The sequence below is a fragment of the Coregonus lavaretus genome (assembly GCF_964263955.1).
Source record: "Coregonus lavaretus genome assembly, chromosome: 29".
NCBI lineage: Eukaryota > Metazoa > Chordata > Actinopteri > Salmoniformes > Salmonidae > Coregonus > Coregonus lavaretus.
The window spans coordinates 18622571-18647856 of NC_140016.1; the positions used below are offsets into that span (position 1 = coordinate 18622571).

The 25286-nt window shown below is 46.1% G+C and overlaps 1 protein-coding gene across 3 annotated transcripts in view; it reads left to right on the forward strand.

Annotated features, from left to right (window-relative positions):
* LOC311105157 (serine/threonine-protein phosphatase 2A 55 kDa regulatory subunit B gamma isoform) overlaps nt 1–25286 on the forward strand; it is a 47730-nt gene that overhangs the window by 14856 nt on the left and 7588 nt on the right. Inside the window, exons 1-6 of one of the 3 annotated variants that reach the window (XM_084147201.1) lie at nt 8001–8070; nt 9445–9597; nt 22696–22793; nt 22962–23127; nt 23332–23444; nt 24854–25031. In XM_084147201.1, coding sequence (XP_084003327.1) covers nt 9516–9597; nt 22696–22793; nt 22962–23127; nt 23332–23444; nt 24854–25031 — 637 coding nt within the window. In that variant the 5' untranslated portion in view covers nt 8001–8070; nt 9445–9515. Of the gene's footprint in view, nt 1–8000; nt 8071–9444; nt 9598–22695; nt 22794–22961; nt 23128–23331; nt 23445–24853; nt 25032–25286 lie in introns of those variants that run through there. The other 2 variants (XM_084147202.1, XM_084147203.1) reach the window with 2 other exon arrangements.

The following is a 25286-nucleotide window of genomic DNA, read 5'->3' on the forward strand; positions in this document are numbered from 1 at the left end:
CTATCTCCTCTCTCTCTCCTGTCATCCCTCTATCCTTTAGCTTTGATCTCTCCCCTCTCTCCTGTCATCCCTCTATCCTTTAGCTCTGATCTCTCTCCTCTCTCTCTGTCTCTCCTGTCATCCCTCTATCCTTTAGCTCTGATCTCTCCTCTCTCTCTCCTGTCATCCCTCTATCCTTTTGCTCTGATCTCTCCTCTCTCTCTCCTGTCATCCCTCTATCCTTTAGCTCTGATCTCTCCCCTCTCTCTCCTGTCATCCCTCTATCCTTTAGCTCTGATCTCTCTCCTGTCATCCCTCTATCCTTTAGCTCTGATCTCTCCTCTCTCTCGCCTGTCATCCCTCTATCCTTTAGCTCTGATCTCTCACCTGTCATCCCTCTATCCTTTAGCTATGATCTCTCCTCTCTCTCTTGTCATCCTTCTATCCTTTAGCTCTTATCTCTCTCCTGTAATCCCTCTATCCTTTAGCTCTTATCTCTCGCCTGTCATCCCTCTATCCTTTAGCTCTGATCTCTCCTCTCACTCCTGTCATCCCTCTATCCTCTAGCTCTGATCTCTCTCCTCTCTCTCCTGTCATCCCTCTATCCTTTAGCTCTGATCTCTCCTCTCTCCTGTCATCCCTCTATCCTTTAGTTCTGATCTCTCTCCTTTCTCTCTCTCCTGTCATCCTTCTATCCTTTAGCTCTGATCTCTCCTCTCTCTCTCCTGTCATCCCTCTATCCTTTAGCTCTCATCTCTCCTCTCTCTCCTGTCATCCCTCTATCCTTTAGCTCTATCTCCTCTCTCTCCTGTCATCCCTCTATCCTTTAGCTCTGATCTCTCCCCTCTCTCCTGTCATCCCTCTATCCTTTAGCTCTGATCTCTCTCCTCTCTCTCTCTCTCTCCTGTCATCCCTCTATCCTTTAGCTCTGATCTCTCCTCTCTCTCTCCTGTCATCCCTCTATCCTTTAGCTCTGAATTCTCCTCTCTCTCTCCTGTCATCCCTCTATCCTTTAGCTTTGATCTCTCCCCTCTCTCCTGTCATCCCTCTATCCTTTTGCTCTGATCTCTCCTCTCTCTCTCCTGTCATCTCTCTATCCTTTAGCTCTCATCTCACCTCTCTCTCTCCTCTCATCCCTCTATCCTTTAGCTCTGATCTCTCCTCTCTCTCCTGTCATCCTTCTATCCTTTAGCTCTTATCTCTCCTGTCATCCCTCTATCCTTTAGCTCTGATCTCTCTCCTCTCTCTCTCTCTCTCCTGTCATCCCTCTATCCTTTAGCTCTGATCTCTCCTCTCTCTCTCCTGTCATCCCTCTATCCTTTAGCTCTGAATTCTCCTCTCTCTCTCCTGTCATCCCTCTATCCTTTAGCTTTGATCTCTCCTCTCTCTCCTGTCATCCCTCTATCCTTTTGCTCTGATCTCTCCTCTCTCTCTCCTGTCATCTCTCTATCCTTTAGCTCTCATCTCTCCTCTCTCTCTCCTCTCATCCCTCTATCCTTTAGCTCTGATCTCTCCTCTCTCTCCTGTCATCCTTCTATCCTTTAGCTCTTATCTCTCCTGTCATCCCTCTATCCTTTAGGTCTGGTCTTCTCCTGTAATCCCTTTATCCTTTAGCTCTGATCTCTCCTCTCTCCTGTCATCCCTCTATCCTTTAGCTCTGATATCTCCTCTCTCCTGTCATCCCTCTATCCTTTATTTCCGATCTCTCTCCTTTCTCTCTCTCCTGTCATCCTTCTATCCTTTAGCTCTGATCTCTCCTATCTCTTTCCTGTCATCCCTCTATTCTTTAGCTCTGATCTCTCCTCTCTCTCCTGTCATCCTCTATCCTTTAGCTCTGATCTCTCCTCTCTCTCTCTCCTGTCATCCCTCTATCCTTTAGCTTTGATCTCTCTCTCACCTGTCATCCCTCTATCCTTTAGATTTGATCCCTCCTCTCTCTCTCCTGTCATCCCTCTATCCTTTAGCTCTGATCTCCCCCCTCTCTCTCCTGTCATCCCTCTATCCTTTAGCTCTGATCTATCCTCTCTCTCGCCTGTCATCCCTCTATCCTTTAGCTCTGATCTCTCTCCTCTCTCTCTCTCCTGTCATCCCTCTATCCTTTAGCTCTGATCTCTCCTCTCTTTCCTGTCATCCCTCTATCCTTTAGCTCTGATCTCTCCCCTCTCTCTCCTGTCATCCCTCTATCTTTTAGCTCTTATCTCTCCTGTCATCCCTCTATCCTTTAGCTCTGATCTCTCTACTCTCACTCCTGTCATCCCTCTATCCTTTAGCTCTGAACTCTCCTCTCTCTCTCCTGTCATCCCTCTATCCTTTAGCTTTGATCTCTCCCCTCTCTCCTGTCATCCCTCTATCCTTTAGCTCTGATCTCTCTCCTCTCTCTCTCTCTCTCCTGTCATCCCTCTATCCTTTAGCTCTGATCTCTCCTCTCTCTCTCCTGTCATCCCTCTATCCTTTTGCTCTGATCTCTCCTCTCTCTCTCCTGTCATCCCTCTATCCTTTAGCTCTGATCTCTCCCCTCTCTCTCCTGTCATCCCTCTATCCTTTAGCTCTGATCTCTCCTATCTCTTTCCTGTCATCCCTCTATTCTTTAGCTCTGATCTCTCCTCTCTCTCCTGTCATCCTCTATCCTTTAGCTCTGATCTCTCCTCTCTCTCTCTCCTGTCATCCCTCTATCCTTTAGCTTTGATCTCTCTCTCACCTGTCATCCCTCTATCCTTTAGATTTGATCCCTCCTCTCTCTCTCCTGTCATCCCTCTATCCTTTAGCTCTGATCTCCCCCCTCTCTCTCCTGTCATCCCTCTATCCTTTAGCTCTGATCTATCCTCTCTCTCGCCTGTCATCCCTCTATCCTTTAGCTCTGATCTCTCTCCTCTCTCTCTCTCCTGTCATCCCTCTATCCTTTAGCTCTGATCTCTCCTCTCTTTCCTGTCATCCCTCTATCCTTTAGCTCTGATCTCTCCCCTCTCTCTCCTGTCATCCCTCTATCTTTTAGCTCTTATCTCTCCTGTCATCCCTCTATCCTTTAGCTCTGATCTCTCTACTCTCACTCCTGTCATCCCTCTATCCTTTAGCTCTGAACTCTCCTCTCTCTCTCCTGTCATCCCTCTATCCTTTAGCTTTGATCTCTCCCCTCTCTCCTGTCATCCCTCTATCCTTTAGCTCTGATCTCTCTCCTCTCTCTCTCTCTCTCCTGTCATCCCTCTATCCTTTAGCTCTGATCTCTCCTCTCTCTCTCCTGTCATCCCTCTATCCTTTTGCTCTGATCTCTCCTCTCTCTCTCCTGTCATCCCTCTATCCTTTAGCTCTGATCTCTCCCCTCTCTCTCCTGTCATCCCTCTATCCTTTAGCTCTGATCTCTCTCCTGTCATCCCTCTATCCTTTAGCTCTGATCTCTCCTCTCTCTCGCCTGTCATCCCTCTATCCTTTAGCTCTGATCTCTCACCTGTCATCCCTCTATCCTTTAGCTATGATCTCTCCTCTCTCTCTTGTCATCCTTCTATCCTTTAGCTCTTATCTCTCTCCTGTAATCCCTCTATCCTTTAGCTCTTATCTCTCGCCTGTCATCCCTCTATCCTTTAGCTATGATCTCTCCTCTCACTCCTGTCATCCCTCTATCCTCTAGCTCTGATCTCTCTCCTCTCTCTCCTGTCATCCCTCTATCCTTTAGCTCTGATCTCTCCTCTCTCCTGTCATCCCTCTATCCTTTAGTTCTGATCTCTCTCCTTTCTCTCTCTCCTGTCATCCTTCTATCCTTTAGCTCTGATCTCTCCTCTCTCTCTCCTGTCATCCCTCTATCCTTTAGCTCTCATCTCTCCTCTCTCTCCTGTCATCCCTCTATCCTTTAGCTCTATCTCCTCTCTCTCCTGTCATCCCTCTATCCTTTAGCTCTGATATCTCTCCCCTCTGTCTCCTGTCATCCCTCTATCCTTTAGCTCTGATCTCTCTCCTGTCATCCCTCTATCCTTTAGCTCTGATCTCTCCTCTCTCTCGCCTGTCATCCCTCTATCCTTTAGCTCTGATCTCTCACCTGTCATCCCTCTATCCTTTAGCTATGATCTCTCCTCTCTCTCTTGTCATCCTTCTATCCTTTAGCTCTTATCTCTCTCCTGTAATCCCTCTATCCTTTAGCTCTTATCTCTCGCCTGTCATCCCTCTATCCTTTAGCTCTGATCTCTCCTCTCACTCCTGTCATCCCTCTATCCTCTAGCTCTGATCTCTCTCCTCTCTCTCCTGTCATCCCTCTATCCTTTAGCTCTGATCTCTCCTCTCTCCTGTCATCCCTCTATCCTTTAGTTCTGATCTCTCTCCTTTCTCTCTCTCCTGTCATCCTTCTATCCTTTAGCTCTGATCTCTCCTCTCTCTCTCCTGTCATCCCTCTATCCTTTAGCTCTCATCTCTCCTCTCTCTCCTGTCATCCCTCTATCCTTTAGCTCTATCTCCTCTCTCTCTCCTGTCATCCCTCTATCCTTTAGCTTTGATCTCTCCCCTCTCTCCTGTCATCCCTCTATCCTTTAGCTCTGATCTCTCTCCTCTCTCTCTGTCTCTCCTGTCATCCCTCTATCCTTTAGCTCTGATCTCTCCTCTCTCTCTCCTGTCATCCCTCTATCCTTTTGCTCTGATCTCTCCTCTCTCTCTCCTGTCATCCCTCTATCCTTTAGCTCTGATCTCTCCCCTCTCTCTCCTGTCATCCCTCTATCCTTTAGCTCTGATCTCTCTCCTGTCATCCCTCTATCCTTTAGCTCTGATCTCTCCTCTCTCTCGCCTGTCATCCCTCTATCCTTTAGCTCTGATCTCTCACCTGTCATCCCTCTATCCTTTAGCTATGATCTCTCCTCTCTCTCTTCTCATCCTTCTATCCTTTAGCTCTTATCTCTCTCCTGTAATCCCTCTATCCTTTAGCTCTTATCTCTCGCCTGTCATCCCTCTATCCTTTAGCTCTGATCTCTCCTCTCACTCCTGTCATCCCTCTATCCTCTAGCTCTGATCTCTCTCCTCTCTCTCCTGTCATCCCTCTATCCTTTAGCTCTGATCTCTCCTCTCTCCTGTCATCCCTCTATCCTTTAGTTCTGATCTCTCTCCTTTCTCTCTCTCCTGTCATCCTTCTATCCTTTAGCTCTGATCTCTCCTCTCTCTCTCCTGTCATCCCTCTATCCTTTAGCTCTCATCTCTCCTCTCTCTCCTGTCATCCCTCTATCCTTTAGCTCTATCTCCTCTCTCTCCTGTCATCCCTCTATCCTTTAGCTCTGATATCTCCCCTCTCTCCTGTCATCCCTCTATCCTTTAGCTCTGATCTCTCTCCTCTCTCTCTCTCTCTCCTGTCATCCCTCTATCCTTTAGCTCTGATCTCTCCTCTCTCTCTCCTGTCATCCCTCTATCCTTTAGCTCTGAATTCTCCTCTCTCTCTCCTGTCATCCCTCTATCCTTTAGCTTTGATCTCTCCCCTCTCTCCTGTCATCCCTCTATCCTTTAGCTCTGATCTCTCTCCTCTCTCTCTCTCTCTCCTGTCATCCCTCTATCCTTTAGCTCTGATCTCTCCTCTCTCTCTCCTGTCATCCCTCTATCCTTTAGCTCTAAACTCTCCTCTCTCTCTCCTGTCATCCCTCTATCCTTTAGCTTTGATCTCTCCCCTCTCTCCTGTCATCCCTCTATCCTTTAGCTCTGATCTCTCTCCTCTCTCTCTCTCTCTCCTGTCATCCCTCTATCCTTTAGCTCTGATCTCTCCTCTCTCTCTCCTGTCATCCCTCTATCCTTTTGCTCTGATCTCTCCTCTCTCTCTCCTGTCATCCCTCTATCCTTTAGCTCTGATCTCTCCCCTCTCTCTCCTGTCATCCCTCTATCTTTTAGCTCTTATCTCTCCTGTCATCCCTCTATCCTTTAGCTCTGATCTCTCTCCTCTCACTCCTGTCATCCCTCTATCATTTAGCTCTGAACTCTCCTCTCTCTTTCCTGTCATCCCTCTATCCTTTAGCTTTGATCTCTCCCCTCTCTCCTGTCATCCCTCTATCCTTTAGCTCTGATCTCTCTCCTCTCTCTCTCTCTCTCCTGTCATCCTTCTATCCTTTAGCTCTGATCTCTCCTCTCTCTCTCCTGTCATCCCTCTATCCTTTTGCTCTGATCTCTCCTCTCTCTCTCCTGTCATCCCTCTATCCTTTAGCTCTGATCTCTCCCCTCTCTCTCCTGTCATCCCTCTATCCTTTAGCTCTGATCTCTCTCCTGTCATCCCTCTATCCTTTAGCTCTGATCTCTCCTCTCTCTCGCCTGTCATCCCTCTATCCTTTAGCTCTGATCTCTCACCTGTCATCCCTCTATCCTTTAGCTATGATCTCTCCTCTCTCTCTTGTCATCCTTCTATCCTTTAGCTCTTATCTCTCTCCTGTAATCCCTCTATCCTTTAGCTCTTATCTCTCGCCTGTCATCCCTCTATCCTTTAGCTCTGATCTCTCCTCTCACTCCTGTCATCCCTCTATCCTCTAGCTCTGATCTCTCTCCTCTCTCTCCTGTCATCCCTCTATCCTTTAGCTCTGATCTCTCCTCTCTCCTGTCATCCCTCTATCCTTTAGTTCTGATCTCTCTCCTTTCTCTCTCTCCTGTCATCCTTCTATCCTTTAGCTCTGATCTCTCCTCTCTCTCTCCTGTCATCCCTCTATCCTTTAGCTCTCATCTCTCCTCTCTCTCCTGTCATCCCTCTATCCTTTAGCTCTATCTCCTCTCTCTCCTGTCATCCCTCTATCCTTTAGCTCTGATATCTCCTCTCTCTCTCTCCTGTCATCCCTCTATCCTTTAGCTCTGATATCTCTCCCCTCTCTCTCCTGTCATCCCTCTATTCTTTAGCTCTGATCTCTCTCCTGTCATCCCTCTATCCTTTAGCTCTGATCTCTCCTCTCTCTCGCCTGTCATCCCTCTATCCTTTAGCTCTGATCTCTCACCTGTCATCCCTCTATCCTTTAGCTATGATCTCTCCTCTCTCTCTTGTCATCCTTCTATCCTTTAGCTCTTATCTCTCTCCTGTAATCCCTCTATCCTTTAGCTCTTATCTCTCGCCTGTCATCCCTCTATCCTTTAGCTCTGATCTCTCCTCTCACTCCTGTCATCCCTCTATCCTCTAGCTCTGATCTCTCTCCTCTCTCTCCTGTCATCCCTCTATCCTTTAGCTCTGATCTCTCCTCTCTCCTGTCATCCCTCTATCCTTTAGTTCTGATCTCTCTCCTTTCTCTCTCTCCTGTCATCCTTCTATCCTTTAGCTCTGATCTCTCCTCTCTCTCTCCTGTCATCCCTCTATCCTTTAGCTCTCATCTCTCCTCTCTCTCCTGTCATCCCTCTATCCTTTAGCTCTATCTCCTCTCTCTCTCCTGTCATCCCTCTATCCTTTAGCTCTGATATCTCCTCTCTCTCTCTCCTGTCATCCCTCTATCCTTTAGCTCTGATCTCTCCTTTATTTCTCGTTCTCTTTTTTCTCCTCTCTCTCTCCAGAAACAGATTCTGATTCTGATTCTGTCCCTCTGTGGTTGTGTAACCGTGATATAATGTACAAGGCCACTCCTTTACAGTCAGAGCACTGTGTGTTTGTGTGTGGGTGTGTGTGGGTGGGTGTTTGTGTGTGTGGGTGTGTGCAGGTGTGTGACTGTTTTTCTCTGGGTACTCTACATACGGTACATGCATATATTCAAGTGACTCATTCATTTTCTTGAAAATAAATTAAAACACACCAGAAATTAAAACAGAAATCTAACATTATTTGATCACATTCACCCTAGTCCCCTCTTACATGTATTGGATGAGATGATAGCATCTGTCATATCCAGTAAAAACTCATTTAGTATCGGGTTGTTTAGCTCTAAACCCCCCATTCCCTCTCTCACTCTCTCTGGTTATTGTTGAGTGTGCGTGGGCGGGTGGCGGCTGACTGTCGAGTGACGTGCATCAGAACAGAGGAGGAAGTTGTCTGAGTTTCATCACAGTATCAGAGTTCAGGATTAATATCCCAATCTATCTCCCTCTGTACTCCTGTTAATCTGAACACTACACTGTTAATCTGGCTGGAACACTGGTCCATTTTCACACAGCAACATTGTTCAGCAGCACGTCTCAGAGGTAGGGATTACAATTCCAGAATGTTAAGGGGTTGTGAACCTGGAATGACCCTGTCTAGATAATCCATTACACACAGTGTTATTTTAAGTTCTTTCTATCATTTGTGTGTATGTATGAATTAACAATGTCTCAAACAGGAGTGTGTGTGTCTGTGCGTGCATATGATTCTACTCTCTGTGTGTATGTCAATGGATACTGAATACTGTACATTGTCTTTCACGAGGGTGTGTGTGTGTGTGTGTGTGGGTGGAACGTGTGTTCCGTTGCATGCACTCTGTCTCCCATACATCATACATCATCATCTGTCCATCACCATGGAAACAGAACAGGAAGATACATTTGGTGTGTTGGGAGTGGCCTTGGGTGATTGACAGGCTAGCCCCGCCCTCTAACAATAGCCATATTAATGATGCCATCAGACCACAGCCAGAGTCACTGATGATTCAGAAATACAGGGAGGAGTACATACAGCCAACACCATGTGACTCCTGTCCTGGCAGAGAGGTGTGATGTATTAGCATGGTCGTTCACCTAGTCCCAAAACATCTTGCCTAGACCTGTGTTATGGTCTCTGAAAATCTTTGCTGAAGATAGGAGAGTGTAGTGTTTTTTTACAATATATACTATGGCGTTATAGAAATTATTGTAGAAACACAGGAATAAACACATTTGATAGTCCTGCAAGGATTATGATGTTGTAGATACCAGTATTCAATACCCCCCCCAACCCCCACTTCATCCATCCCCACCACCTCAACCTATCTCTCCACACGCCCCATCTATCTACATATCAATCTATCTATCCATGCATCCATCATCCATCCCTGCTCTATTCTTCCTTCCCCTCCTGATATTACTCATTACATTGGCTATTGATGAAGTGTGTGTGTGTGTATGTGCACACACAGCAGTGTATCTGTAGCAATGTCAAGATCGAGGCCTCTCTCCAGTCTCCAGGGTTTCCTGCCCTAGGCTCAAAGAGGGGAGGATATTTAACCCCTTTCCTCCTGTCCCCCTCCCCCTCTTTCTCTCCCCTCCTGCCCTGTAGACTCCTTCCCCCTCCCTGTACAACCCTCCTGTCCTATGTCTAGGGGTTCCCGGACAGAGATGGTAGGATGGTGAAATAGACATGTTAACGATAATAATATTACCAATGATCCCAAAACCATGACAAAATGCATGATTTGTTTGAATCAGTCACTACAGTACTAACAATGTCACCATTACTTTTATGGTAGTGCAGATGAAGGAAATGAGACACTTTAGACCCCCCCCCCCTCCCTCCCTCCCTCCCTCCTGCCCTCCCTCCCTGTGTCATCCCTCTGGATGGTTGTGATGCAGTGTAACTGAGACCCTGCTGCCCCCCTCTTGCAGGGCTGCTCGTGGCTTTAGCCTGAAGAGCCCGCCCCGCCACCTCCTCCCCTCTCCCGGACTCCTCCCCCAGGATGTTGAACCCCATCCAGGTCCTGTGCTCCGACATCACTTCCCTCTCTCTGGAGCCCGAGCCGTTTGCCTCTTACACTGAAGGTGTGTTTACACTATACAGTATCAATTACTTATCCCTTAATCACCTATTCAGATCTATCTAGACCCAGAGCACTGTGTGTGTGCGAGCAAATGTCTATCTATCTGTCTGTCTGTGTGAATAGATGTGACTGTTTGTGTGTGTATGACTGTGTCTGTCTCTGTGCGCATCTGTCTCTGTGAGTGTCTCTTTCTCTCTCTGTGTGTGTGTGTGTGTGTGTGTGTGTGTGTGTGTGTGTGTGTGTGGCACCATCAGTTTCCTGAAATAGACTTTGACACTGACCAACTCCAGTCTCACAGAGGACGTGTCCTACTTAAGTCTGAGAAACACACTCATTGTCACTGGAGTCAGTGCTGTAGGACAGAGGACTATCACTAGGTTAAGTGTTGTAGGACAGAGAACTATGACTGGGGTCAGTGCTGTAAGACAGATAACTATGACTGGGGTCAGTGCTGTAGGACAGATAACTATGACTGGGGTCAGTGCTGTAGGACAGAGAACTATGGCTTGGGTCAGTGCTGTAGCACAGATAACTATGTCTGGGGTCAGTGCTGTAGGACAGATAATTACGACTGGGGTTAGTGCTGTAGGACAGAGGACTATGGCTGGGGTCAGTGCTGTAGGACAGAGAACTATGGCTGGGGTCAGTGCTGTAGGACAGAGAACTATGACTGGGGTCAGTGCTGTAGTACGGAGGACTATTGCTGGGGTCAGTGCTGTAGGACAGAGAACTATGGCTGGGGTCAGTGCTGTAGGACATAGGACTATCTCTGGGGTCAGTGTTGTAGGACAGAGGACTATCGCTGGGGTCAGTGCTGTAGGACAGAGAACTATGGCTGGGGTCAGTGCTGTAGGACAGATAACTATGACTGGGGTCAGTGCTGTAGGACAGAGGACTATCTCTGGGGTCAGTGTTGTAGGACAGAGGAGTATGACTGGGGTCAGTGCTGTAGGACAGAGGAGTATGACTGGGGTTAGTGCTGTAGGACAGAGTCCCATCGCTGGGGTCAGTGCTGTAGGATAGTGGCCCATCACTGGGGTCAGTGCTGTAGGACAGAGGACTATGACTGGGGTCAGTGCTGTAGGACAGAGGACTGTCTGTGCTGTAGTACAGAGGACTATCACTGTGGGCAGTGCTGTAGGACAGAGGATTATCACTGGGGTAAGTGCTGTAGGACAGAGGACTGTTAGTGCTGTAGGACAGAGGACTATCAATGTGGTCAGTGCTGAAGGACAGAGGATTATCACTGGGGTAAGTGCTGTAGGACAGAGGACTGTTAGTGCTGTAGGACAGAGGACTATCAATGTGGTCAGTGCTGAAGGACAGAGGACTATCACTGGGGTCAGTGCTGTAGTACAGAGGACTATCACCGGGGTCAGTGCTGTAGGACAGAGGACTGTCAGTGCTGTAGGACAGAGGACTATCAGCACTGTAGGACAGAGGACTATCTCTAGGGTCAGTGCTGTAGGACAGAGGACAATCTCAAGGGTCAGTGCTGTAGGACAGAGGTCTATCACTGGGGTCAGTGCTGTAGAATAGAGGACTATTAGTGCTGTAAGACAGAGGACTATCACTGTGGTCAGTGCTGTAGGACAGAGGACTATCACTGGGGTCAGTGCTGTAGGACAGATGACTATCATTGGGGTTAGTGCTGTAGGAAAGAGGACAATCACTGGGGTCAGTGCTATAGGACAGAGGGCTATCACTGGGGTCAGTGATGTAGGACGAAGGACTGTCAGTGCTGTAGGACAGAGGACTATCGCTGGGGTCAGTGCTGTAGGACAGAGGACTGTCAGTGCTGTATGACAGAGGACTATGACTGGGGTCAGTGCTGTGGGAAAGGACTATCTCTGGGTTCAGTGCTGTAGGACAGAGGACTATCAGTGCTGTAGTACATAGGACTATCAGTGCTGTAGGACAGAGGACTATCGTGGCACACACATATCCATCCATACTTCATGGGGATAGTGTATAAATGGAAAGTTTATCATATGGATTCAGCATAGATACGGTATAGATTTAATGTATAGGGGTTATATATACTGTAGACATCACATATCAGAGCAGTGTTCATATACAGTATAACTCACTCACTCACTCACATAGATCGTGTCCATAACCATTTTGTTCCCAGTAGCTTAGCTCCATTGTTGTGTGTTTGGAGTAATGGGAGCACCCCTCTGTGTTACGCTCAGATCACTCTTCTGCTGTCCTCTCTGAAAACCTTCTCACACACACCCAACATGGGGAATGGGTCAATTTAGCACCTCCCTCCCTGATTTCTGTCCCTTTTTTTTGGAGGGTAATTGAGCGTGTGCACAGACACATTCGCACACACAGCCCACCTCAACATACCCACCAACACACACACACACACACACACACACACACACACACACACACACACACACACACACACACACGTCCCCTGTTGGGTGTTAGTTTGTCCATGCTGTTAAGAGAGTTATATTGGCAGCAATCTTTACCCAGACCAGAGATGGCTATAATTGGAACAGTAGGACACCCCCATCCTCCCTCCCAAAAAACAATCCCACTGATGACGACCCACCCTCCTTATCAGCCCACAAGCAGTTTGTGTGTGTGTGTGTGTTTTACTGTATGTGTTGTGTGTGAATAGTCTTATGATTTGGTTCTGGTTGATGAGGAAAGTGTGGGATGGACATGTGCTTGCCTGTGTGTGGGTGTGTGTGTGTTTTTGTTAGTTTGTGAAGGACATGTTCATGCTTGCCTGTGTGTGTGTGTACGTGCGTACGTACGTGCGTGCACATGTGTATGAATGTGTGTGTGTATGTGGACAGTGTGTGCGTGCATGCCTGATGCCTGTGTATATGTGCTCAGACTGTTCCTCTGTAGTTAGGTAGTGAGTCAGTCAGACTGTTCCTCTGTAGTTAGGTAGTGAGTCAGTCAGACTGGTTCTCTGTAGTTAGGTAATGAGTCAGTAAGATTGTTCCTCTGTAGTTAGGTAGTGAGTCAGTCAGAATGTTCCTCTGTAGTTAGGTAATGAGTCAGTCAGACTGTTCCTCTGTAGTTAGGTAGTGAGTCAGTCAGACTGGTTCTCTGTAGTTAGGTAGTGAGTCAGTCAGACTGGTTCTCTGTAGTTAGGTAGTGAGTCAGTCAGACTGGTTCTCTGTAGTTAGGTAGTGAGTCAGTCAGACTGGTTCTCTGTACTTAGGTAATGCGTCAGTCAGACTGTTCCTCTGTAGTTAGGTAGTGAGTCAGTCAGACTGGTTCTCTGTAGTTAGGTAGTGAGTCAGTCAGACTGGTTCTCTGTAGTTAGGTAGTGAGTCAGTCAGACTGGTTCTCTGTAGTTAGGTAGTGAGTCAGTCAGACTGGTTCTCTGTACTTAGGTAATGCGTCAGTCAGACTGTTCCTCTGTAGTTAGGTAGTGAGTCAGTCAGACTGGTTCTCTGTAGTTAGGTAGTGAGTCAGTCAGACTGGTTCTCTGTAGTTAGGTAGTGAGTCCGTCAGACTGGTTCTCTGTAGTTAGATAATGAGTCAGTCAGACTGTTCCTCTGTAGTTAGGTAGTGAGTCAGTCAGACTGGTTCTCTGTAGTTAGGTAGTGAGTCAGTCAGACTGGTTCTCTGTAGTTAGGTAATGAGTCAGTCAGACTGGTTCTCTGTAGTTAGTTAGTGAGTCAGTCAGGCTGGTTCTCTGTAGTTAGTTAGTGAGTCAGTCAGACTGGTTCTCTGTAGTTAGGTAGTGAGTCAGTCAGACTGGTTCTCTGTAGTTAGGTAGTGAGTCAGTCAGACTGATTCTCTGTAGTTAGGTAGTGAGTCAGTCAGACTGGTTCTCTGTAGTTAGGTAGTGAGTCAGTCAGACTGGTTCTCTGTACTTAGGTAATGCGTCAGTCAGACTGTTCCTCTGTAGTTAGGTAGTGAGTCAGTCAGACTGGTTCTCTGTAGTTAGGTAGTGAGTCAGTCAGACTTGTTCTCTGTAGTTAGGTAGTGAGTCAGTCAGACTGGTTCTCTGTAGTTAGGTAGTGAATCAGTCAGACTGGTTCTCTGTAGTTAGGTAATGCGTCAGTCAGACTGTTCCTCTGTAGTTAGGTAGTGAGTCAGTCAGACTGGTTCTCTGTAGTTAGGTAGTGAGTCAGTCAGACTGGTTCTCTGTAGTTAGGTAGTGAGTCCGTCAGACTGGTTCTCTGTAGTTAGGTAATGAGTCAGTCAGACTGTTCCTCTGTAGTTAGGTAGTGAGTCAGTCAGACTGGTTCTCTGTAGTTAGGTAGTGAGTCAGTCAGACTGGTTCTCTGTAGTTAGGTAATGAGTCAGTCAGACTGGTTCTCTGTAGTTAGTTAGTGAGTCAGTCAGACTGGTTCTCTGTAGTTAGGTTGTGAGTCAGTCAGAATGTTCCTCTGTAGTTAGGTAGTGAGTCAGTCAGGCTGGTTCTCTGTAGTTAGTTAGTGAGTCAGTCAGACTGGTTCTCTGTAGTTAGGTTGTGAGTCAGTCAGACTGGTTCTCTGTAGTTAGGTAGTGAGTCAGTCAGACTGGTTCTCTGTAGTTAGGTAATGAGTCAGTCAGACTGTTCCTCTGTAGTTAGGTAGTGAGTCAGTCAGACTGGTTCTCTGTAGTTAGGTAATGAGTCAGTCAGACTGGTTCTCTGTAGTTAGGTAGTGAGTCAGTCAGACTTGTTCTCTGTAGTTAGGTAATGTGTCAGTCAGACTGTTCCTCTGTAGTTAGGTAGTGAGTCAGTCAGACTGGTTCTCTGTAGTTAGGTAGTGAGTCAGTCAGACTGGTTCTCTGTAGTTAGGTAGTGAGTCAGTCAGACTTGTTCTCTGTAGTTAGGTAGTGAGTCAGTCAGACTGATTCTCTGTAGTTAGGTAGTGAGTCAGTCAGACTGGTTCTCTGTAGTTAGGTAGTGAGTCAGTCAGACTGGTTCTCTGTACTTAGGTAATGCGTCAGTCAGACTGTTCCTCTGTAGTTAGGTAGTGAGTCAGTCAGACTGGTTCTCTGTAGTTAGGTAGTGAGTCAGTCAGACTTGTTCTCTGTAGTTAGGTAGTGAGTCAGTCAGACTGGTTCTCTGTAGTTAGGTAGTGAATCAGTCAGACTGGTTCTCTGTAGTTAGGTAATGCGTCAGTCAGACTGTTCCTCTGTAGTTAGGTAGTGAGTCAGTCAGACTGGTTCTCTGTAGTTAGGTAGTGAGTCAGTCAGACTGGTTCTCTGTAGTTAGGTAGTGAGTCCGTCAGACTGGTTCTCTGTAGTTAGGTAATGAGTCAGTCAGACTGGTTCTCTGTAGTTAGTTAGTGAGTCATTCAGACTGGTTCTCTGTAGTTAGGTTGTGAGTCAGTCAAAATGTTCCTCTGTAGTTAGGTAGTGAGTCAGTCAGGCTGGTTCTCTGTAGTTAGTTAGTGAGTCAGTCAGACTGGTTCTCTGTAGTTAGGTTGTGAGTCAGTCAGACTGGTTCTCTGTAGTTAGGTAGTGAGTCAGTCAGACTGGTTCTCTGTAGTTAGGTAATGAGTCAGACAGACTGTTCCTCTGTAGTTAGGTAGTGAGTCAGTCAGACTGGTTCTCTGTAGTTAGGTAATGAGTCAGTCAGACTGGTTCTCTGTAGTTAGGTAGTGAGTCAGTCAGACTTGTTCTCTGTAGTTAGGTAATGTGTCAGTCAGACTGTTCCTCTGTAGTTAGGTAGTGAGTCAGTCAGACTGGTTCTCTGTAGTTAGGTAGTGAGTCAGTCAGACTGGTTCTCTGTAGTTAGGTAGTGAGTCAGTCAGACTGGTTCTCTGTAGTTAGGTAGTGAGTCAGTAAGACTGATTCTCTGTAGTTAGGTAGTGAGTCAGTCAGACTGGTTCTCTGTAGTTAGGTAGTGAGTCAGTCAGACTGGTTCTCTGTACTTAGGTAATGCGTCAGTCAGACTGTTCCTCTGTAGTTAGGTAGTGAGTCAGTCAGACTGGTTCTCTGTAGTTAGGTAGTGAGTCAGTCAGACTTGTTCTCTGCAGTTAGGTAGTGAGTCAGTCAGACTGGTTCTCTGTAGTTAGGTAGTGAATCAGTCAGACTGGTTCTCTGTAGTTAGGTAATGCGTCAGTCAGACTGTTCCTCTGTAGTTAGGTAGTGAGTCAGTCAGACTGGTTCTCTGTAGTTAGGTAGTGAGTCAGTCAGACTGGTTCTCTGTAGTTAGGTAGTGAGTCCGTCAGACTGGTTCTCTGTAGTTAGGTAATGAGTCAGTCAGACTGTTCCTCTGTAGTTAGGTAGTGAGTCAGTCAGACTGGTTCTCTGTAGTTAGGTAGTGAGTCAGTCAGACTGGTTCTCTGTAGTTAGGTAATGAGTCAGTCAGACTGGTTCTCTGTAGTTAGTTAGTGAGTCAGTCAGACTGGTTCTCTGTAGTTAGGTTGTGAGTCAGTCAGAATGTTCCTCTGTAGTTAGGTAGTGAGTCAGTCAGGCTGGTTCTCTGTAGTTAGTTAGTGAGTCAGTCAGACTGGTTCTCTGTAGTTAGGTTGTGAGTCAGTCAGACTGGTTCTCTGTAGTTAGGTAGTGAGTCAGTCAGACTGGTTCTCTGTAGTTAGGTAATGAGTCAGTCAGACTGTTCCTCTGTAGTTAGGTAGTGAGTCAGTCAGACTGGTTCTCTGTAGTTAGGTAATGAGTCAGTCAGACTGGTTCTCTGTAGTTAGGTAGTGAGTCAGTCAGACTTGTTCTCTGTAGTTAGGTAATGTGTCAGTCAGACTGTTCCTCTGTAGTTAGGTAGTGAGTCAGTCAGACTGGTTCTCTGTAGTTAGGTAGTGAGTCAGTCAGACTGGTTCTCTGTAGTTAGGTAATGAGTCAGTCAGACTGGTTCTCTGTAGTTAGGTAGTGAGTCAGTCAGACTGATTCTCTGTAGTTAGGTAGTGAGTCAGTCAGACTGGTTCTCTGTAGTTAGGTAGTGAGTCAGTCAGACTGGTTCTCTGTACTTAGGTAATGCGTCAGTCAGACTGTTCCTCTGTAGTTAGGTAGTGAGTCAGTCAGACTGGTTCTCTGTAGTTAGGTAGTGAGTCAGTCAGACTTGTTCTCTGTAGTTAGGTAGTGAGTCAGTCAGACTGGTTCTCTGTAGTTAGGTAGTGAATCAGTCAGACTGGTTCTCTGTAGTTAGGTAATGCGTCAGTCAGACTGTTCCTCTGTAGTTAGGTAGTGAGTCAGTCAGACTGGTTCTCTGTAGTTAGGTAGTGAGTCAGTCAGACTGGTTCTCTGTAGTTAGGTAGTGAGTCCGTCAGACTGGTTCTCTGTAGCTAGGTAGTGAGTCAGTCAGACTGTTCCTCTGTAGTTAGGTAGTGAGTCCGTCAGACTGGTTCTCTGTAGCTAGGTAGTGAGTCAGTCAGACTGTTCCTCTGTAGTTAGGTTGTGAGTCAGTCAGACTGGTTCTCTGTAGTTAGGTAGTGAGTCAGTCAGGCTGGTTCTCTGTAGTTAGTTAGTGAGTCAGTCAGACTGGTTCTCTGTAGTTAGGTTGTGAGTCAGTCAGACTGGTTCTCTGTAGTTAGGTAGTGAGTCAGTCAGACTGGTTCTCTGTAGTTAGGTAATGAGTCAGTCAGACTGTTCCTCTGTAGTTAGGTAGTGAGTCAGTCAGACTGGTTCTCTGTAGTTAGATAATTAGTCAGTCAGACTGGTTCTCTGTAGTTAGGTAGTGAGTCAGTCAGACTTGTTCTCTGTAGTTAGGTAATGTGTCAGTCAGACTGTTCCTCTGTAGTTAGGTAGTGAGTCAGTCAGACTGGTTCTCTGTAGTTAGGTAGTGAGTCAGTCAGACTGGTTCTCTGTAGTTAGGTAATGAGTCAGTCAGACTGTTCCTCTGTAGTTAGGTAGTGAGTCAGTCAGACTGGTTCTCTGTAGTTAGGTAGTGAGTCAGTCAGACTGGTTCTCTGTAGTTAGGTAGTGAGTCCGTCAGACTGGTTCTCTGTAGTTAGGTAGTGAGTCAGTCAGACTGGTTCTCTGTAGTTAGGTAGTGAGTCAGTCAGACTGGTTCTCTGTAGTTAGGTAGTGAGTCAGTCAGACTGGTTCTCTGTAGTTAGGTAGTGAGTCAGTCAGACTGGTTCTCTGTAGTTAGGTAGTGAGTCAGTCAGACTTGTTCTCTGTAGTTAGGTAATGTGTCAGTCAGACTGGTTCTCTGTAGTTAGGTAGTGAGTCAGTCAGACTGGTTCTCTGTAGTTAGGTAATGAGTCAGTCAGACTGTTCCTCTGTAGTTAGGTAGTGAGTCAGTCAGACTGGTTCTCTGTAGTTAGTTAGTGAGTCAGTCAGACTGGTTCTCTGTAGTTAGGTTGTGAGTCAGTCAGACTTGTTCTCTGTAGTTAGGTAGTGAGTCAGTCAGACTGGTTATCTGTAGTGAGTCAGTCAGACTGGTTCTCTGTAGTGAGTCAGTCAGACTGGTTCTCTGTAGTTAGGTAGTGAGTCAGTCAGACTGGTTCTCTCTAGTTAGTTAGTGAGTCAGTCAGACTGGTTCTCTGTAGTTAGGTTGTGAGTCAGTCAGACTGTTCCTCTGTAGTTAGGTAGTGAGTCAGTCAGACTGGTTCTCTGTAGTTAGGTAGTGAGTCAGTCAGACTGGTTCTCTGTAGTTAGGTAGTGAGTCCGTCAGACTGGTTCTCTGTAGTTAGGTAATGAGTCAGTCAGACTGTTCCTCTGTAGTTAGGTAGTGAGTCAGTCAGACTGGTTCTCTGTAGTTAGGTAGTGAGTCAGTCAGACTGGTTCTCTGTAGTTAGGTAATGAGTCAGTCAGACTGGTTCTCTGTAGTTAGTTAGTGAGTCAGTCAGACTGGTTCTCTGTAGTTAGGTTGTGAGTCAGTCAGAATGTTCCTCTGTAGTTAGGTAGTGAGTCAGTCAGGTTGGTTCTCTGTAGTTAGTTAGTGAGTCAGTCAGACTGGTTCTCTGTAGTTAGGTTGTGAGTCAGTCAGACTGGTTCTCTGTAGTTAGGTAGTGAGTCAGTCAGACTGGTTCTCTGTAGTTAGGTAATGAGTCAGTCGGACTGTTCCTCTGTAGTTAGGTAGTGAGTCAGTCAGACTGGTTCTCTGTAGTTAGGTATTGAGTCAGTCAGACTGGTTCTCTGTAGTTAGGTAGTGAGTCAGTCAGACTTGTTCTCTGTAGTTAGGTAATGTGTCAGTCAGACTGTTCCTCTGTAGTTAGGTAGTGAGTCAGTCAGACTGGTTCTCTGTAGTTAGGTAGTGAGTCAGTCAGACTGGTTCTCTGTAGTTAGATAATGAGTCAGTCAGACTGGTTCTCTGTAGTTAGGTAGTGAGTCAGTCAGACTGGTTCTCTGTAGTTAGGTAGTGAGTCAGTCAGACTGGTTCTCTGTAGTTAGGTAGTGAGTCAGTCAGACTGGTTCTCTGTAGTTAGGTAGTGAGTCAGTCAGACTGGTTCTCTGTAGTTAGGTAGTGAGTCAGTCAGACTGGTTCTCTGTAGTTAGGTAGTGAGTCAGTCAGACTGGTTCTCTGTAGTTAGGTAGTGAGTCAGTCAGACTTGTTCTCTGTAGTTAGGTAATGTGTCAGTCAGACTGGTTCTCTGTAGTTAGGTAGTGAGTCAGTCAGACTGGTTCTCTGTAGTTAGGTAATGAGTCAGTCAGACTGTACCTCTGTAGTTAGGTAGTGAGTCAGTCAGACTGGTTCTCTGTAGTTAGTTAGTGAGTCAGTCAGACTGGTTCTCTGTAGTTAGGTTGTGTGTCAGTCAGACTGGTTCTCTGTAGTGAGTCAGTCAGACTGGTTCTCTGTAGTTAGGTAGTGAGTCAGTCAGACTGGTTCTCTGTAGTGAGTCAGTCAGACTGGTTCTCTGTAGTTAGGTTGTGAATCAGTCAGACTGGTTCTCTGTAGTTAGGTTGTGAGTCAGTCAGACTGGTTCTCTGTAGTTAGGTAGTGAGTCAGTCAGACTGGTTCTCTGTAGTTAGTTAGTGAGTCAGTCAGACTGGTTCTCTGTAGTTAGGTTGTGAGTCAGTCAGACTGTTCCTCTGTAGTTAGGTAGTGAGTCAGTCAGACTGGTTCTTTGTAGTTAGGTAGTGAGTCAGTCAGACTTGTTCTCTGTAGTTAGGTAATGTGTCAGTCAGACTGTTCCTCTGTAGTTAGGTAGTGAGTCAGTCAGACTGGTTCTCTGTAGTTAGGTAGTGAGTCAGTCAGACTGGTTCTCTGTAGTTAGGTAGTGAGTCAGTCAGACTGGTTCTCTGTAGTTAGGTAATGAGTCAGTCAGACTGTTCCTCTGTAGTTAGGTAGTGAGTCAGTCAGACTGGTTCTCTGTAGTTAGGTAGTGAGTCAGTCAGACTGGTTCTCTGTAGTTAGGTAGTGAGTCCGTCAGACTGTTCCTCTTTAGTTAGGTAGTGAGTCAGTCAGACTGGTTCTCTGTAGTTAGGTAGTGAGTCAGTCAGACTGGTTCTCTGTAGTTAGGTAATGAGTCAGTCAGACTGGTTCTCTGTAGTTAGGTAGTGAGTCAGTCAGACTTGTTCTCTGTAGTTAGGTAATGTGTCAGTCAGACTGTTCCTCTGTAGTTAGATAGTGAGTCAGTCAGACTGGTTCTCTGTAGTTAGGTAGTGAGTCAGTCAGACTGGTTCTCTGTAGTTAGGTAATGAGTCAGTCAGACTGTTCCTCTGTAGTTAGGTAGTGAGTCAGTCAGACTGGTTCTCTGTAGTTAGTTAGTGAGTCAGTCAGACTGGTTCTCTGTAGTTAGGTTGTGAGTCAGTCAGACTGGTTCTCTGTAGTTAGGTTGTGAGTCAGTCAGACTTGTTCTCTGTAGTTAGGTAGTGAGTCAGTCAGACTGGTTCTCTGTAGTGAGTCAGTCAGACTGGTTCTCTGTAGTTAGGTAGTGAGTCAGTCAGACTGGTTCTCTGTAGTTAGTTAGTGAGTCAGTCAGACTGGTTCTCTGTAGTTAGGTTGTGAATCAGTCAGACTGGTTCTCTGTAGTTAGGTTGTGAGTCAGTCAGACTGGTTCTCTGTAGTTAGGTAGTGAGTCAGTCAGACTGGTTCTCTGTAGTTATTTAGTGAGTCAGTCAGACTGGTTCTCTGTAGTTAGGTAGTGAGTCAGTCAGACTGGTTCTCTGTAGTGAGTCAGTCAGACTGGTTCTCTGTAGTTAGGTAGTGAGTCAGTCAGACTGGTTCTCTGTAGTTAGGTTGTGAGTCAGTCAGACTGGTTCTCTGTAGTTAGGTTGTGAGTCAGTCAGACTGGTTGTCTGTAGTTAGGTAGTGAGTCAGTCAGACTGGTTCTCTGTAGTTAGTTAGTGAGTCAGTCAGACTAGTTCTCTGTAGTTAGGTTGTGAGTCAGTCAGACTTGTTCTCTGTAGTTAGGTAGTGAGTCAGTCAGACTGGTTCTCTGTAGTTAGGTAGTGAGTCGGCAAGACTGGTTCTCTGTAGTTAGTTAGTGAGTCAGTCAGACTGGTTCTCTGTAGTGAGTCGGCCAAACTGATTCTCTGTAGTTAGTTAGTGAGTCGGCCAGACTGGTTCTCTGTAGTTAGTTAGTGAGTCAGTCAGACTGGTTCTCTGTAGTTAGTTAGTTAGTCAGTCAGCCAGACCAGTGTACCTATCTCTGGTCAGTCCTGATGGTAATGTAATGGGAGACCAGGCCTGCTATGACACTACAGGACACATCCACTCTGCTTCCCACTGCACCATAGAGCTGTTATTTGAACTCTGCATGGGGAGGGTATCGCTGTACGGACCAATAGTGCTGCTACAGTACTGTAGACTTCCATAGGGTTGGTGATGTGGTTCCCAGTACTGACAGGAGAGAATGTGCTCCATATTCCATTTCGCTACTGTATGTATGTCTGCTCTCTGGTGACGCTGAACTTTGTGTGTGTGTATGTGCCTTGATGTGTGCGCTCTGAGATATATGGGTGTGTATGTACTGTGAGGTTTGTGTGTTTAGCATGTGTCCGTGGCGGCGGAAACAGTTCTGTACTGAAAAACGTGGAGGGGTTGGGTTGTGGGTTGGGGAACGCTGTCAGCATGGTCACTGTCCTTTTAAATATGCCACTCATTGCTTCAAGCCACACCTCGCCACACCCACCAAACGGGATCAAACGTACTGTTGAAGAACGTATAAGAACGTTTTGGGGAATGTTTCAGGACAAACCGTTCCGTAACGTAGCAAACGTTCAAGCGAACTGAACACACCTTCGGTTTAGTTTGGGCTGTTTGTGGGCAGGGCAAGGCAGGCTGCTTCCCCTGCTACTGCCTGCCTCACCAACCAGACTGGTACTACTAGAGCCAGATCACTTCAGCATGTTGCCATGGCAACCCCTGCACAGGAAATACCCTGCCCCAGTCCCCCCCTAGAGAGAGAGAGAGAGAGAGAGAGAGAGACTCAGCACAGGTCATTGCCTCCCTCCTCCCATCATTCACTCCTTAAGGCCAGATCTCAGCAGGGTTCAAAGGCTGGATTTAACCTGCCACTCCGCACCTTCCTTCACCTGTTATCATTATCAATACCATGGTTTATACACACTTTACTAATGGTTACTAACCTATTTGATAATGGTTTAATGACAGTTTATAAGCAGACCTCCTAATAGAAATGTTACCTATTATCAATAAAGCCATTGGTTATGTGAGACAGAATCCATTCTAACAGAATTAATCATGTAGGCTATCCATTGACTGTGATTACCACTTTAATGTAATGTAATATTGAATCAATCAACTGTAAGTAGGAGATGCTATCTGACAGGATGGTCCCTGGCTACTAAAACAGGCCTCCTCCTTAGACTGGCCTGTAGTGTCTCAGACACATGAGGAGATGACTGGAGGGTTAGGAGAGTTCAAATAGCAATATTTACTGTTCAGTCACTGCTTTTCACTACTCAGTCTGTAGCTGTGGCATGTTTTAGATACATGTGCGTGTTTGGGGGGCCGAGGGGTTATGTGTTCATTTTTATTCATTTGTTTACTTACTGTATTGTTGGGTGATGCTGCTTACAGTACCAGCTGATAATGAATAGTTCATTATGGGGCATGTTTATCTGTGTTCGGTTTGCTAATAGCTACTCTCTCTCTCCCATCTCTTTCTCCCATCTCACCCCTCCCTCTCTCTCTCTCTCTCTCTCTCTCCCCCCTATCTCTCTCCCATCTCACCCCATCTCTCTCTCTCCATCTTTCTCCCATCTCACCCCATCTCTCTTTCTCTCTCTCCCCTATCTCTCTCCCATCTCACCCCAGCTGATATCATCTCCACTGTAGAGTTCAGCCACACTGGAGAGCTCCTGGCCACAGGGGACAAGGGGGGGCGTGTGGTCATCTTCCAGAGGGAACCTGAGGTACATGCACACACCAACCACAGACTTGGCACTGTGTGTGTTCACTACATAGATGTTTAGGGTCAATTTCAGATAATTACTTGAAATCACTGCAATTGAGATTAAATTGAATCCAGCCCTGCATAACTGTCTTCTCTCTCTCATTCATATATATGCACACACACACAGTGTAAGACAGAGCCGTACTCCCAGGGAGAGTATAATGTCTACAGCACGTTCCAGAGCCATGAGCCGGAGTTTGACTACCTGAAGAGTCTGGAGATAGAGGAGAAAATCAACAAGATACGATGGCTGCCTCAGCAGAACGCCGCCCACTTCCTCCTCTCCACCAATGGTGAGGGATTGCTGCCTTAGCACCAGGGAGTTATTATAATGTTTTTACATGATATTACCATGTTATTGTTACTCTATCATCCATACTTGTCCTGCCTGTCTGAAAGTTAAGACTATTTGAGGCATATGATTGGGGAATTATCCTGTCTGTGTAATAAGGCTGTTTGAGGTATATGATTGGAGTATTGTGCTGTCCGTCTATCAGATAAGACCGTTAAGCTGTGGAAGGTGAGTGAGCGGGACAAGAGGCCTGAAGGCTACAACCTGAAGGATGAGGAGGGCAGGATGAAGGACCTCTCCACCGTCACCTCACTACAGGTACACACCTCCTCTTCCTCAGGCTTCTTTCTCCTCCTCTCCTTCTTCTGTCTCCATCTTTCTATCTACTTTATCTATCCATCTCTCCTTAAATGTATCATGTTACTCTGGACTACCTTTCTTTCTTTCTTTCTTTCTTTCTTTCTTTCTTTCTTTCTTTCTTTCTTTCTTTCTTTCTTTCTTTCTTTCTTTCTTTCTTTCTTTCTTTCTTTCTTTCTTTCTTTCTTTCTTTCTTTCTTTCTTTCTTTCTTTCTTTCTTTCTTTCTTTCTTTCCCTTTCCTCTGTGTCTATGTTCTGTATATTCTGTATGGCCTGTGTGTGTTATGTGCACACACAGACACACACATTCGCACATGTTCCAGATCGGACAGCATAAGTAGGTCAGAGGTGCAGATGTGTTTGCATTTATAAAAGTGGGTCATTGACCCAAGGTGTGTGTGTGTAACAGTATTTCTTCCGTCCCTCTCCTTGCCCCAACCTGGGTTTGAACTAGGGACCCTCTGAACACATCAACAACTGCCTCCCAACACACCACCTGTCGCTCCACAAAAGCCGCGGCCCTTGCAGAGCAAGGAAAACAACTACTTCAAGATTTCAGAGCGAGTGATGTCACCGATTTGAAATGCTACTAGTGCGCACCGCTAACTAGCTAGCCATTTCCCAGTGTGTGTGTGTGTGCTTGGCGACAACAAATAATGCCAGCTGTTCTGTTTTTTGGGGGGACTGTTGTCTCTGTGTTGATGAAAACACAGCCATACTCCTCTTTACTGGTTGACATTATCTGTTGCATTCTTCTCATATCATCATCCCTGTGCCCTAAAGCACAGACGGAAGAAGAATTTGTACAATGTCACATGACCAATAGGTACGGGAAAAAGCAATTAGTGAGAAACCTAGCTTTTTTCTGCCTTAATTTCCACAAGCGATAATATCACATTATTACAGGCATTCCTAATGGGTATATATCAGTGATTTCTCTGTGCTCTCTGTAAAGATACAATCATTTTCAAGCTCCCATTTTGGACAAAATGAAATAAAAATATTTATTCTATGAATGTGGACTGTATCATTTGATCTCATCATGTTGGGTCTACTCACCACATGGTACATGTATCTGTGTTTCTGACTGTATCCTCTGTGACAGGGATCATCAACTAGATTCAGCCGCGGGATGATTTTTTCTTGAGGCGGAACATACTGTAATTACAAATAATTTGTAGACCGCAAATTGACTTCAAGAAGCCCAAACAGATATAATATTTGACTAAAATGTGTGGAAATACTTGAACAGATTTCCTAAATTTCCTAAAATAACTTGGAGCTGATTTCCTGGTGTTTTTACAGCACTTGGGGGGCCAACTAAAACCACCCGCTGTGTTGTGTGTTCTGACTGTCTGTACTCTGTCTAGGTGCCGGTGTTGAAGCCCATGGATCTGATGGTGGAGGTGAGTCCTCGGCGTGTCTTTGCTAACGCCCACACCTACCACGTCAACTCCATCTCCATCAACTCCGACCACGAGACCTACATGTCAGCTGACGACCTGAGGATCAACCTCTGGCACCTGGGCATCACCGACCGCAGCTTCAGTATCCTTTAGATCAGACAATGGGTCAATACACACACTCCTGTATGAGACACTGTTCATTTATATACACACACACAGTGATGTGGGGAGGGGAATCATTCCTGAGGAGTGAAAATGCAGCTCAATGAATTATTCAATCTCTTTTATAAATATTTAACTCCTTTTGTGGCATATAATGCAGCTGAATAGAACACACACACACACACACACACACACACACACACACACACACACACACACACACACACACACACAC